This window comes from Lithobates pipiens, unplaced genomic scaffold (genome assembly GCF_037356315.1).
Source record: "Lithobates pipiens isolate NorthernLeopardFrog02 unplaced genomic scaffold, aLitPip1_a1.2 Scaffold_18, whole genome shotgun sequence".
Lineage (NCBI taxonomy): Eukaryota > Metazoa > Chordata > Amphibia > Anura > Ranidae > Lithobates > Lithobates pipiens.
The window spans coordinates 497961260-497976961 of record NW_027507758.1 but is presented as its reverse complement, the minus strand read 5'-3'; the positions used below and the strand labels follow the sequence as shown (position 1 = coordinate 497976961).

The 15702-nt window shown below is 48.1% G+C and overlaps 1 protein-coding gene and 1 long non-coding RNA gene across 6 annotated transcripts in view; one reads left to right on the top strand and one right to left on the bottom strand.

Moving 5' to 3' along the window:
- LOC143988787 (uncharacterized) overlaps positions 1 to 15483 on the bottom strand; it is a 76996-nt gene extending 61513 nt beyond the window's left edge. For all 3 annotated transcript variants that reach the window (XM_077488649.1, XM_077488647.1, XM_077488648.1), the window contains exon 1: positions 15085 to 15483. Coding sequence is in view for 2 of the 3 variants with exons in the window: in XM_077488647.1 (XP_077344773.1) it covers positions 15085 to 15190 (106 nt within the window). In the remaining variant the exon portion in view is untranslated. The remainder of the gene's footprint in view (positions 1 to 15084) is intronic.
- Positions 1 to 15702, top strand: part of LOC143988789 (uncharacterized) — a 110965-nt gene that overhangs the window by 45244 nt on the left and 50019 nt on the right. The window lies entirely within an intron of this gene.

Genomic DNA, 15702 nt, shown 5'->3' with positions numbered 1-15702 from the left:
GGCTATTGAAACCCACATTCATCGTGGGCTTTCGGGCCCTGTGATATTTACCTTGATTAATGCAAGAAAGCCAGCTTCCAGAATGATTTATCATAGAGTCTGGAAAGCATATGTCTCCTGGTCTGAATCCAGGGGTTGGCACCCCAGAAAATATGTCATAGGCAGAATCCTCGAATTTCTGCAAAATGGGTTAGAGATGAAACTGGCCTTGAATACCATCAAGGGCCAAGTCTCGACCTTATCGGTTCTGTTTCAGCGTCCACTTGCTTCACATTCTTTGGTCTGAAGCTTTATACAAGGGCTAACGCGCCTTAATCCTCCAGTTAGGGCGCCTCTGAACCCCTGGGATTTGAATTTTGTTCTGTCAGCTTTACAGAAGCAGCCTTTTGATCCGATACATCAGATTCCCTTAGTTCTGTTGACAAGGAAATTAATTTTTCTGGTGGCCATTTCTTCTGCCGGAAGAGTATCAGAATTACCGGCCCTCTTTTGTAAAGAACCGTATCTGATAATGCACAAGGATAGAGTGGTGTTACGCCCTCATCCTAGTTTTCTACCGAAGGTGGTCTCAGGTTTTCATCTAAACCAAGATATTGTTCTGCCTTCCTTTTTTCCATATCCCTGTTCTACAGAAGAGAAGTCACTACATTCTTTGGATGTAGTGAGAGCAGTTAAAGCCTATCTGGAAGCGACGGCTCAGATTTGCAAAACTGATGTTTTGTTCGTATTGCCAGAGGGTCCTAAGAGAGGACAGGCAGCATAAAAATCTACCATTGCTAAATGGAATTCGACAAGTAATTGTTCAAGCTTATGGTTTGAAGCAAAAGATTTGCCTTTTCAGATCAAGGTGCACTCCACTAGGGCTATTAGTGCTTCGTGGGCGGTGCATCACCAGGCCTCCATGGCTCAAATCTGCAAGGCCGGAACTTGGTCATCAATCCATACATTCACCAAATTTTATCAGGTGGATGTGAGAAGGCATGAGGACTTTCTTAGGCGGAGGGGACAGATGCTCTAATTGCACCTTGGATCTGAAGCCTAGCTTACGCCTTTCCCCCGGTTGCTCTGATAATGAGATTCTTCTTGAGGCTGCTGAAGGATAATATGATGGTCATAGTGATTCATCTCAGCGTACAGCAACCAGTACCCCTCCCAGTATTCCCACACCATCTAATTCAGGGAGACTTCCTGCACCCGAGCATGGCAGTTGAAAGGGGGAAGCTAGAGATCCTAGTGTGCTCTTCTAGGGTAATTTCTACTCTATTAAGAGCCAGAAAACCTTCCACAAACCCAGTATATGCTAAAGTTTTGGACAAGTTTTCAAATTTCCTAGCCAGATGAGAACTGGATCCTTTGGTACCTCCAGTTTCTGTTGTCTTAGATCAGTGATGGTGAACCTTGGCACCCCAAATGTTTTGGAACTACAGTTCCCATGATGCTCAACTACACTGCAGAGTGCATGATCATCATGGTAAATGTAGTTCCAAAACATCTGGGGTGCCAAGGTTTGCCATCACTATCCTAGATTTTCTTCAGTCAGGATTGGACACGGGCCTTAGCCTGTGCTCGCTCAAAGTGCAAGTGTTGGCCATCTCAGCAGTGACAAAAATCAAAGTGCAGATGTACTAAGGACACCCCCAGGCACGACATTTAAAAGGAATATTTCATTTTTATTGTTTTACTTTAAGTATTGTTAAAATCACTGCTCCTGAAAAAATGGTGCTTTTATCCCCTGGGGCAGGACCCAGGTTCCCAAACACTTTTTATGGTAATAACTTGCATATAAGCCTTTAAAATGAACACTTTTGATTTTTCATGTTTGTGTCCCATAGACTTTAAAGGTATTTGTGTGTTCCTACAAATTTTTTGCCTGTTCTGGTGCAAACCGAACCGGGGGTCTTCGGCTCATCCCTAAATGTAAACACTTGCTTACTGGGCACTTAAACACCCTTCCTGCCCAGACCAATTTTCAGCTTTCAGCACTCTCACACTTTGAATGACAATTACTCAGTCATGCGACACTGTACCCAAATGAATTTTTTGTCCTTTTTTTCCCACAAATAGAGCTTTCTTTTGGTGGTATTTGATCACCTCTGAGGTTTTTATTTTTTGCACTATAAATGAAAAAAGATCAAAGATTTTGAAAAAAAAAACGCATATTTCTTTGTTTCTGTGACAAAATTATGCAAATTATAAATTTTTCTTCATAAATTTTAGCCACAATTTATACTGCTACATATCTTTGGTAAAAATAACCCAAATTAGTGGATATTATTTGGTCTTTGTGAAAGTTAGAGAGTCTACAAGCTGTGGTGCGAATCGCACAAAATTGATCACATCTGATGTACTGGTGGCCTATCTCGCTTCTTGTGACCCGAACAAGTCAGGAAAGTACAAATACCCCCCAAATGACCCCTTTTTGGAAAGTAGACATTGCAAGGTATTTAGTAAGAGGCATGGTGAGCTTTTTGATGTTGTCATTTTTTTCCCACAATTCTTTGCAAAATTAAGATTTTTCATTTTTTTTCCCACAAAATTGTCATTGTAATAGGTTATTTCTCTCACATGGCATGTGTATACCACAAATGACACCCCCAAAAAAAATCTGCTACTCCTCCTGAGTATTACAATACCACATGTGTGGGACTTTTTCACAGCCTGGCCACAGAGAGGCCCAACATGCAGGGAGCGCCATCAGGTGTTCTAGGAGCATAAATTACACATCTAACTTGTTGACTACCTATTACACGTGGCACTGATGACAGATGGTACTAATATGTGGCACTGATGACAGATGGCACTTATACATGGCACTGATGACAGATGGCACTTATACGTGGCACTGATGACACGTGGCACTAATATGTGGCTCTGATGACAGATGGCACTAATACGTGGCACTGATGACAGATGGCACTAATACGTGGCACTAATACGTGGCACCGATGACAGATGGCACTGATAAGTGGCATTGATGACACGTGCCACTGACAACAGATGGCACGTGACACTGACAGGTGGCACTGATGACAAATGGCACTGATACGTGGCACTGATGACAGATGGCACTAATATGTGGCACTGAAGACAGATGGCACTTATACGTGGCACTGATGACACATGGCACTGGGGACAAATGGCACTGAGGACAGATAGCACTAACAGGTGGCACTGGGGACAGATAGCACTAACAGGTGGCACTGGGGGCAGGTAGCACGGGGGTGGATGGCACTGGGGGAGCATGGCACTGGGGGAAGATGGCACTGGGGCGGATGGCACTTTTTTAATTTTTTCACACTTACGGCCGCTGCAGCCATTCATCTCTCCCTCCTCACACGCTGTCTGTGTGAGGAGGGAGAGTGGCGCTGCGAGATGATCTCATACGTTTACATATGAGATCATCTCACATTGGACACGCCTATCGCGCTGTAAATGGCCGCTGTGATTGGCCGTTTACAGCGATCTGTGTTTGCCTGTCTCTGGGGGACACGGCAAACACAGAACTTCCCCGATGCGCGTCCGTGGCGGCGCGCATTGCGTAAGTAAACATCAGGACGTCCAGGGACGGCCTCCCGGAGGAAAGCGCCTGCTCTATAGCCGTCATTCAGCTATAGGGCGGGCGGGAGGAGGTTAAGCAATACACACCCTGTCAGCTAGTTATTTATCACTAGTATGCTGCCATGTTGGCGTCAGGAAAATGAAAAATTGCATCAAATACTTACCATAATTTTCCTTTCCTGATGCCAAACCATGGCAGCATACGTACCCACACTTTTACAGTATGTTTTGGTATGTGACTTGTTACGAAGAATAGGGGAGGGAGGGGGGTGGCGTCTAACTATGCCTTTATTTATGCTATTCACTGGTCCTGAGGGAGTGGTCAAGAGGCAGAGCTCTATCACTAGTATGTTGCCATGGTTTGTCGTCAGGAGAGGAAAATGACGGTAAGTATTTGATACAATTTTCCATTTTCAGAGTCTTTGTTGTGATCTTTGAGAACCTCCAAGACCCTATACACACTATTACGCCGCGTAGACACAATCTGAATTTTGGTCGGAAAAAGCTCTGATGGTTTTTCCGACGGTATTCCGCTCAAGTTGTCTTGCATACACACAGTCACACAAAAGTTCTCTGAACTTTCGACTCTCAAGAACGCAGTGACATACAACACTATGACAAGCCCAGAAAATGAAGTTCAATGCTTCCAAAAATGTGTAAAAAAAAGGAAGTCAAAACACTGCGCTGTCAACCTATCAAGTAGTAGCTCACACAACAAATAGATCATTTTTGTTCAAAATAGGTAATTACATAAAGTGTAGTGCTACACTTTATGTAATTTCCAAGAATGCGTCAAATTGTTTTGCATAGGAAATTGCATAGGAATTTTGCACATCGGAATTTGTACAGACGATCGGTATTTCCGATGTGAATTTTTTCCTACCGAAAAATTGAAAACATGCTCTCAGTCTTTTGCTGGCCAAAATTCCGCCAGTAAAAGTCAGATGGAGCATACACATGACCGCATTTTTCCGACCAAAAGCTCTCATTGGACTTTTGCTGGTGGAATTTCCGATCGTGTGTACGGGGCATTGGATTTTCAGCAGATTTTTTTTTTTTCAGATTTACCAAAACCATGTAGTGCAAGGGCCTGCCTGATTACATACAAATTTAAACTCCTTAGCCCCATACACACGATCAGTTTTTCTGCTGAGTTTTTCCTTCAGGTTTACCAAAACCATGTAGTAGAAGGGCCTGCCTGATTGCATGCAAATTGAAACTCCTAAGGTTTGACCTCATATTATAAAACTCAGCAGAAAAGCTGATAGTGTGTATGGGGCTTTAAGGATGACAAAAATCTGCAGAAAATCTAAGGCCGCGTACACACGCGGGGACTGTTCGCCCAACTTTGTCCGCTGAACAGTGTTTCGGCAAACAGTCCGCTCGTGTGTGGGCTTTCAGCGGACAGTTTCAGCGAACAGTCCGCTGAACAAGGTTTTTCGGAAATTCCGAAAAACTGTCCGCTGAAACCTTGTTTCAGCGAACAGTCCCCTCGTGTGTAGGCTTGTTCGTCAAACTAAGTTCCGCGCATGCTCAGAAAGGATTTACACGCCGAAAGTTATAATGCAGTGTATAGGACGTCGTATTTTTCGTCCCGTCGTACGTGCCGTTCACGTCATCGCGCACGGTTTCAGCAAACTGTTCGTCCGTCGTGTGTGGCCATGTCCGTCCATGCTAATTTTGAGCGGACTGTTTGCCGAAACTGTTTGACGGACAAAGTTGGGCGAACAGTCCCCGCGTGTGTACGCGGCCTAATAGAGTGTATGGGGTCTAAGGCCTGATTCCCACCTATGCATTTTTAGTGCCTTTTGCAGATTTTCACTACAGTCTATTCAACATGGTTTCTTATGAAACACATTCTGTAGTGAAAATCTGTAAAATGCACTAACAATGCATAGGTGTAAATCAGGCCCAAACCCTTGTACACACGATCGGAGATTCTGACAACCAAATCCGTCGGATCTTGTCCGACGGATCTTGTCCGAAACTGTTGCATACACACGGTCGGACAAAGTTGTCGGAAAATCCGATCGTTCAGAACGTGATGACGTAATTTAATTACGATGAGACTACATTCAGGCTAGTAGCCAATAGCTTTGATGTAGGAATTTGAACTGAGCATGCGTGGCACTTGGTCCGATCGGAATTCTCTACACATGATCGGACCAGTTTGTCGGAAAATATTTCCAGCAAGTTGGAAAATTTGGTCCGACGGATATTCTCACGGAAACAGTCCGATACATACCACACACAGTCGGATTATCCGACAAAATGGTCCGATAGGACACATTCCGACGGATTCTCCGACTGTGTGTACAAGGGCTAAGAAGAACTTCTTCGATCTGTTGTGTGGGTTCCTATTGGGGCAATTTCCCCTCACAATCAAAATAAATTGCTCTTGTTGAACTCTGTTTACTTTGGAGAGATTCTGCTTACTTCCTGTTCTGGTGACCACAGAGGAAGCGAGTAAGAATCTAACCAACAGAGATACAGTACATGCTGCCATAGTTTTATGCTGGTTTATGTGAATACTAGTTTATTCCCATATGCAGCCATCCATATCTTTGTGCAGCTGTACACACCATCTGGACTTCACAGGTGTGGAGAAAAAGCCAGAATTTTTCTGAACACCTTAATGTACCCGGCTGTATGAGGCAATAAAGGCCTGAACGAGGGACTAACCTTTCACTAGTTGATCCATGTTTAAACATTAGGTTTGGCTGGACTAGAGCCCTTAACAAAAGCCTTAAATCATTTTCATTGTTGTCCAGTTTTTGTTAGTTCAAGGCTGGGTTCACACTTTGGCAAATTGAATGTGGGTTTCCCCGCATCCAATTCACATGTTAGGAGAGTGGCTTCAATGCAAATTGGCACAGGAGTCATGTTCATCTTTTTGTCAGTTTCAGGTCCGAATTCAGCCGAAAATTCCTGAACGGGGGCGCAGCGGACCCCTGCTGTGGGTCGCTTTGTGCTGTGAACCCAGCCTTAAAGTGAAATTAAAACAGAACTTCACATTAAAAGGGAAGTTCTACTTTATCGCCTCCTCCCCCTTCTCTCTCACCTTTGTTTTTTTGAGATCAGATACCAAGTTTGAACAGGCACCCGTTCCCACTTCTTCTAGAATCATCTAGGCCAGTGATGGGGAACCTTGGCACCCCAGATGTTTTGGAACTACATTTCCCATGATGCTCGACTACACTGCAGAGTGCATGAGCATCATGGAAAATGTAGTTCCAAAACATCTGGGGTGCCAAGGTTCGCCATCACTGATCTAGGCGATCCCAGCAGATGTTCACTCACCCCTGCCTGCAACCTTCTGGACCACATGACAGGTCCCAAGAGGCTGCAGGTCCCATACACAAAGCACAGCACGACTTGCAGTGGGGAGCTGCCTATGAGGCTGCAAGGAGTCACAGCCGGCTTCCCACAGTAAACATGGCTGCACCCGGAACCCAAAGACCGGCGAAGAACCAGCCCAGGTGAGAACAGCTTTTGATCCATGGCCAGGAAAATGGCTTTTTATTAGGCCTCATGCACACTGGATGTTTTTGGACATTTTTGGATGTTTTTACAGCAGCTGTTTTTGGCTTTAGACATTTTTTTCTACAGTCAAACTCACCATCATGTTATCCTATGTGTCCATGCACACATTGGCTGTTAGCAGTTTTTGGCTTTAAAAAACAAAACAAAACTAGTGGGTTCTGACATGGGCGTCCGCAGCAGGGGGCAAGGGGGTTCAAGTGCCCCCCCCTGGAATCCCCAAGGTGTTGCCACTGCCGCCGCCGCTGCCATGCTGCATTTTTTTTTTCTGAGTCCGCTCTCTCCTGTGTATCACAGCGCTGGATGGCTGGGTTCGGCGGCCGTTCTGTAACACAGTCCCGCCCCCCCAGACCATCTCGTGTGATAGTAGAGAGAATCAACATGAGCCGGTCTGGGGGGGGGGCGGGACTGTGTTACAGAGCGGCCGCCGAACACAGCCATCCAGCGCTGTGATACACAGGAGTAGATGCCCATGATCCGTGCTACAGTGCCTGGATAGGAGGATCGAGGGGGGAGGGGGGCTGCAGTGCTCTCCTCCACCACCGCACTCTCCTGCCCCCCCCCCCTGCTCTTCTCTTCCACCACCGCACTCTCCTGCCCCCCCCCTGCTCTTCTCTTCCACCACCGCACTCTCCTGACCCCCGTGCTCTCCTCCACCACCACACTCTCCTGACCCCCCCCCCCCCCAGTGCTCTCTTCCACCACTGCACTCTCCTGCCCCCCCCCAGTGCGCTGCTCCACCACCGCACTCTCCTGCCCCCCCCCAGTGCTCCTCTCCTCCACCACCGCACTCTCCTGCCCCCTGTGCTCTCCTCCACCACCACACTCTCCTGCCCCCCCCGTGCTCTCCTCCACCACCGCACTCTCCTGCCCCCCAGTCCTCCTCCCATCCACCACCGCACTCTCCTGCCCCCCCAGTGCTCCTCTCCTCCACCACCGCACTCTCCTGCCCCCTGTGCTCTCCTCCACCACCGCACTCTCCTGCCCCCCGTGCTCTCTTCCACCACCGCACTCTCCTGCCCCCCCCAGTGCTCTTCTCTTCCACCACCGCACTCTCCTGCCCCCCCCAGTGCTCTCCTCCACCACTGCACTCTCCTGCCCCCCCCAGTGCTCTCCTCCACCACCGCACTCTCCTGCCCCCCCAGTGCTCTTCTCTTCCACCACCGCACTCTCCTGCCCCCCCCAGTGCTCTCCTCCACCACCGCACTCTCCTGACCCCCCCAGTGCTCTCCTCCACCACTGCACTCTCCTGCCCCCCGTGCTCTCCTCCACCACCACACTCTCCTGCCCCCCCCCAGTGCTCTCCTCCACCACCGCACTCTCCTGCCCCCCGTGCTCTCCTCCACCACCACACTCTCCGGCCCCCCCAGTGCTCTCTTCCACCACCGCACTCTCCTGCCCCCCCAGTGCTCTCCTCCACCACCGCACTCTCCTGCCCCCCCCAGTGCTCTTCTCTTCCACCACCGCACTCTCCTGCCCCCCCAGTGCTCTCCTCCACCACTGCACTCTCCTGCCCCCCCATGCTCTCCTCCACCACCGCACTCTCCTGCCCCCCCCAGTGCTCTTCTCTTCCACCACCGCACTCTCCTGCCCCCCCAGTGCTCTCCTCCACCACCGCACTCTCCTGCCCCCCCAGTGCTCTCCTCCACCACCGCACTTTCCTGCCCCCCATGCTCTCTTCCACTACTGTGCTCTCTTCCACCACCGCACTCTCCTGCCCCCCCCCCCCAGTGCTCTTCTCTTCCACCACTGCACTCTCCTGCCCCCCCAGTGCTCTCCTCCACCACCGCACTCTCCTTCCCCCCCCCAGTGGTCTCCTCTACCACCACACTCTCCTGCCACCCCCTCCAGTGCTCTCCTCCACCACCACACTCTCCTGCCACCCCCTCCAGTGCTCTCCTCCACCACCACACTCTCCTGCCTCCCCCCAGTGCTCTTCTCCACCGCCACGCTCTCCTGCCCCCCCCAGTGGTCTCCATCACCACCACACTCTCCTGCCACCCCCTCCAGTGCTCTCCTCCACCACCACACTCTCCTGCCCCCCCCCCCCCCCCCACAGTGCTCTCCTCCACCACCACCACACTCTCCTGCCCCCCCAGTTTTCTCCTCCCCTGTTCTTGCTGCTCTCCAGCTCTCCCCATCCTTCTCTAGCCACCATCCCCAGTGCTCTCTGCCCCTGTTCCCCCCAGTGCTCTCCCCCCCCCCCCGTGCCCTCCACTCCCCCCAGTGCTCTCCCCCAGTGCTCTCCTCTCTCCCCCTGTTCTTTCCCCTCCAGTGCTCTCCCCTCAGTGCTCTCCCCTCCCCCCAATGCTTCCCCCCTGTTCTTTCCCCCCCCAGTGCTCTTCAGCTCTCTCCATCACTCTCTAGCCCCCACCCCAGTGCTCTCCAGCCCTCCTTACTCCCCACCCCTGTTCTATCTGCCCCCCTGGTGCTCTCCAGCCCCCCCCCAGTGCTCTCTACCCTCCGTGCTCTCCAGTCCCCCGTCCTTTTTGGCTCCCCCTTAGCACCCTCCACTCCCCACCCCTGTACTCTCCTCTCCCCCTGCATTTTGCGCACACCCATGTGCTCTCCACCCCCCATAGTGCTCTCCAGTCCCCCGTGCTTTTCACCCCTGTTCTTTCTGGCCCCCACTGGTGCTCTCAAGCTCCCCCCATTGCTCTCCACTCACCCCTGCTCTTTGTTCCCCCCCCAGTGCTCTTCACCACCCCACACTCTTAGCCCCCCCCCAGTGCTCTCAGCCTACCGTGCTCTCTACCCCTGTTCTTGTTGGCCCCCCCCCAGTGCTCTCAAGTTCCCCCCCAAGCGCTCTCCGCTCCCCACCCCTGTGATCTCCACTCCCCCTCACTCTTTGCCCCCACCCATGTGTTCTCCAACCCCGCCAGTACTCTTTGCTCCCCCTTCTCTCCAACTCTTTGCTCCCCCTTCTCTCCAACTCCCACTCAGTGCTCTCCACTTCACTCCACTTCCCCAGGACCAGAGGGCAGGCAGACTGGGGCCAGAAAATGAGGACGGCTGAAGGTGCAGGTGGCCAGGGACCACTCCATCTCACAGCAGACAGATCCTCTGGAAGGAGCACCGTCCCCATCCAAAACGAGAACAGACCCTGCCTGCTGCTGGCCGTCATGGATATCCTGCTGGCATGCAAGGTACTGTACCGAGCATAAACAACACACCTTCCCACAGACAGGGACTGCAGACTGGGACATGGGGCACAGGAGGGGCTGCAATGATGTGCACTGTGAGACTGCATTCACGGCACAGTAAAGCTGCATTTTATAGACACGGTGAGGCAGCATTTGATGGACACAGTGAGGCTGCATTTGGTGGGCACAGTGAGGCTGCATTTGATGGGCACAGTGAGGCTGCATTTGATGGGCACAGTGAGGCTGCATTTGATGGGCACAGTGAGGCTGCATTTGATGGACACAGTGAGGCTGCATTTGATGGACACAGTGAGGCTGCATTTGGTGGGCACAGTGAGGCTGCATTTGATGGGCACAGTGAGGCTGCATTTGATGGGCACAGTGAGGCTGCATTTGATGGGCACAGTGAGGCTGCATTTGATGGGCACAGTGAGGCTGCATTTGGTGGGCACAGTGAGGCTGAGATTGATGGGCACTGGTGAGGCTGCATTGAGCTCTTGCATCAAGTCTGCAGTCTCTGTCCATCTCCTGTAGCATGTCTGAAGTCTCTGAGGGAGTCTGGAGAGGAGTCAAAAGTGGGAGCACCGCCGGGATGGGGGTCATGGGAGAAGTCAGATTTGTGTGGACTGTGGATAGGAGACTATAGGATAAGACCTCCAAGCTGGAGCCGACTGACTGAGCCCTGCACAGTGCACCTGAGAGGAGGTCAGTGAAAGCACCGCCAGGCCAGTCGGGGGTCACTGATGTAAGGGGGGAGTGAATACGATAATGTAAGGGGCACTGATATAAAGGGTTTCCTCCTTATATTAGTAACCCACCCCCCTTACCTTAGAGTATTCTTTCTGCAGAAGGTGGTTCCCCCCCCCCCACATTCAGAGTTTCTGGGGTCCCCCTTGATGATTGATCACTTACCACTATTAACTGGAATTTGAATATATATATATATATATATATATATATATATATATATATATATATATATATATATATATATATATATATATATATATAAGCCCTATGTGATTTCATATCTATATCTAATACTCTCTTCATCAAATGTGCTTTAAAATGCATGGTTTTTCCCTTTCATGAACAAGAAAATAATGACGTTATGCTGTTGGGCTGGTATAATCATGCTGTTGGGCTGGTATGAAATTTTTTCCAGGGCTGGTTTTTGAAAGCATGGGCGTCCGCAAGGTTACTCAGGTGGCTGCGTACCATGCCCATATAGCCTAGAGAATGTACATCTTTTTACATTGCAATACATCTGTTGTGGCCATATTTTTATCTTGATGAAAACAGCCTATACAGTGACAGTATGAGATCAAAATATGGCCACAACAGATGTATTGCAATGTAAAAAGATGTACATTCTCTAGGCTATATGGGCATGGAACACAGCTGCCAGAGTAACTTCCAATACAAAGTGAAGATGAATTATCTGTTATATAACACATATGTATTACCAGTGTAAAGATTTTCATGAGATTGTCGAAAAGGGGCGGAGCATGAGTGGCCTTGAAATGATGCCCCCCCTTGGAAAAAGTTCTGCGGACGCCCATGGGTTCTGAGAGGAGTTTGTTCAGCTGTAAAAATGCTCTAACTTCAAAAAACGCTGATAAATGACAAAAAACACAGCTCACCAGCATTTTTTTACGTTTTCGTAAAAAAATAAAAATAAAAAAAAATAAAAAAGGAAAAAAAAAATAAAATAAAAGATCCATTGAAAAAAAAAAAATTATTACGTGGAAATACAAAAAAAAACGCTATTGCAAAAACGTTTAAAAAAAACTTTGAAAAACTCACTGCAAAGCTACTGCCATTTTTATAATGCTATTTTAACCTCCAGTGTGTGAGGCCTAAAAATCTTCAGCTACAGCATTTGTAGCTCCTGACTTTTATTACTTTTATTTTTCAAACAGACTGAAGAGCCTCTTTAAACCCAAAACCAAAAAATCGTATATATTGCAGTTTTTCCAATCCTTATATGTGATGACTGCATTCAATTTGGTTTTTAATCTTTTTTCCCCTCTGTTTTCAGCTGGTGATCTGGCCAGTAGCACATCTCCTGTATAAAAGTGCTGCCACTCTGGATGAAGGTGCACAGTGGGCACATTTGGACAGCAGCATTGTAAGCACCCCTGTCAATAGTGACAGCTGGTGAGCTTTTCTTCTGGGGGGGGCAGCAAACAACCAGCACTACCCCACCACTGGGCTGCAGGGCACTGATGCACCACCTCAGCACACCAGGGGCGAGCCGTGGGGCTCGCAGCACTGTCAGCCAGCATCCCTCCCCCGGGCAGCAGCGGGTCCGGCTCCAGAGTGTCGCCTCTTCCACAGCTCTAGGCATCCAATAGTATTGCCTGGCAATTTTGCCAATCGGGAAACAGGCCTGCTGATTGGCCAGGAGTAACATAGCAGTAGAAAATAGCGCAAATTAATTTGCTATGGTCACACAATTAGGTGGGATTTGCACCCCGAGCCCACGTTATTTTGAAGTCTATTAGAGCCTCTGGTTTTAATCAGGTGCTTAAAAAAAACACCCCTGCTATTGGAATTAATGTGCCCAGCATCTTGAAAAGGGCCGGGCACATGGATAGGGAGGGCGTGGAGGTGTTGGGGGGACGGCGCCCGTGCGCACCCACAATACACTGGCCGCCCCTACCTGTCAGTGTTAATTGGTTTGTCTCAGCCCTCTAGGGGCTTGTTCACATTTGACTAAATTTCTATAGCATTAGTATGGACATTAGACTTGCATCAATAAACTAGAATGGAAGGGGTTGTAAGGCTTCAAACGCCTCCTGATTCGACATGAGGCTTCAATTTTGATGTTAAAGCTTCATGTTTTAATAATGTAAATGCAATGTGCTGATTAATTTATCATTTGCATAGGTCTTTGAAGGTTGTTTTTAACGCCTGCTTTTAATGCCAGTGTGAACTTTATATTACATTACAATACATTACTGCTTTTGGGTTTAAAAGAGAATTATGGTTTTATTTTTTTATCCAGAATCATACTTACCTAGATGCATGCAGCATCAGTTCGATGTTGCATCTGTCCCCGGCCGCCTCTGCACTGAGAACCGAGCCATCTAACACCGTTGATGGCTCGGTTCTCACAGCTCCCCGCCAGGAGAGCTGCTGCCTGTCAATCAGCAGCTCTTCTCTCTGCTCCTCCATGCTCACTGGAATGCTGAGCTGTGGAGGGGAGAGGAACGGCCGTCTCAGGCTCGCAATGGCTCGCTGAGAGGCTGAGAAGGGTATCAGTCCAGGCACCTGGCAGATCCAGACTTTGTCGGGATGATGTGGTTCCTGGACTGGTTCCTGTGATGTCAGCAGAGAGGACACCAGACCGCTCTCTGCTGAAAACAGGTCTCAGGAGTGCAAAACTAATTGTACTCCTGTGATCCATAGGAGAAGCCCAGCCAAACGAGCTCAGGATGGACTTCTCCTTTAATACTGATTCAACCAAAGTTTTAAATGAACTGCATTATTGACTTGTTTTTGTTAGTTTTAAGATCTGTACTTAGTAGCGTTGCGCCCATACCGGTATTGGTGCCAATACTAAAACCGCTACCTGCGGGATTTCAGTCCCTTCCAGTGTGTCTTTCTTCAGCGATTCGGGTATAAATTATTAAAGAGTATTACAATGGAAATCGCACCTGAACCATGCTCAAAATCATACCAGACTCTTTAAAACGCACTGTGGTCGACCCGCACATATGTGAACCGGCTCCACTGAAAAGGTAGCAGGTTCACACGTCATGCAAATCGGATGCAGTTCAAAACATCCAAACGCATATATATATATATATATATATATATATATATATATATAAAATTGTCACATGACACTAAACAGAGATATTGGTAATTGGTTTCGACAAGTACTTAAGAAAAAGTATGGGTACTTGTACTTGGTCTTAAAAAACTGTTATCGGTTCATCCCTAGCACTTGGTTGTTACTTTCTTACATTTGTCCAGTTTGAACAAGATACACCAAAAAGTTAAATAACTTAAATAATCTTCACCGTTTCATATGATTTATATTGTTTTATCTTTGCCAACATCAAAGATGGCTCCTGCAGTGCTGCTTAGTGTTGGAGTAGTTACTGCTCTGCAGCTGTCATGTTATTACGTGTCCTGCAGCAACCTTTATTTAATAACAAAGCGCTTACCCAAAATAGCCAATCAAACGGCAGCTGTCTGTGGCGTGAAAGAATTATTCTGTTCCTTGTTCGCGTACATAGATCTTTGTCTAATACATTAAAATCCCAACTCTCCGGGAAATGTGACATTGGAGGCAGAACAAGAAAATTGCAAAATGTATAAATAAAAGTATTCCCTTTCTATTAGGTCCTTATGTGTTTCAAAAACATTCACCATTTGTTTTGTGTTGCATTGTGTGACTACGGGGGAGATTTGCTAAAACTGGAGAACACAGAATCTGGTGCAGCTGTACATATTAACCAATCAGCTTCTAACTTCAGTTGTTCGACCAAGCTTTAGCATTAAAACCTGGAAGCTGATTGGTTACTATGCACAGCTGCACCAGATTCTGCGTGCAAATCTATGCAGTCTATGCAAACTCCCCAGTTCTAAGCAGACCCACATGGTTGCAACGTGCAAAATGTAAACGTATCTGTTTATAAACAATGGAAGCCTCAAAAGTCTTTAATTGTATAACAGGAGGATATAGATAAAAAAAGTTTTGCTTCTTAAAAGTCTGACAATGTCAAAGCTTGCACAAAGGTGGAGTCACACTTAAAGGTCATGTTAGTGTTTTTCCACACACACACACACACACACATACACCCCCATGCACACCATACTTGTTTTGTACCTGCTGTCCCTCGAGTGGCGTTCTGCTTGTCCTTTGCCATCTGCTTGTCCTGTGACTGGACAATTAGCATCAGGTCTATGCGTAACGAGTCCTGCCTAAGCTCCATAGCTGATAGCAAACACTGCACCGTCAGATGAGCTGCTGCAGTGCCTCGGCGATCTCTGTGCTGGACAACGTGCAACAAACCCCAGCTTTTACTTCCCAATCCCCTCTCCTACCCCCTCCCTGCACAAGCAATGCTAACAAATTCTGGCTGCAGAGTCCAGCTTTCCATTAGCACCCTGGAGAAAGGGGACCCTGAGGACTCTGTACTGAGTTACTCTGATAACTGAGACCCCCCGCGGATGGGGTTTCCTCTCGTTTTCCCGGGACATGGTTTGCACACCTGTTCTGCATTATGTGCCAGCCTTTTCTGGCTCAGTAGGAGCTTGTTAAAGAGAACCCTTAGGAAATCTGCCAAGAGTAAACCTGATTTTACATTGAAGTTCCTGCCTCTTACAGCTCTTACGGCTAAATAACTCAGGTCTTGGTAGGTAGTTTACTAAATAAAATATGACTACATGGAAATAAAACCTTGTTCACGACTCTGTATTTGAACAGTTATGCAGATACCAAGCC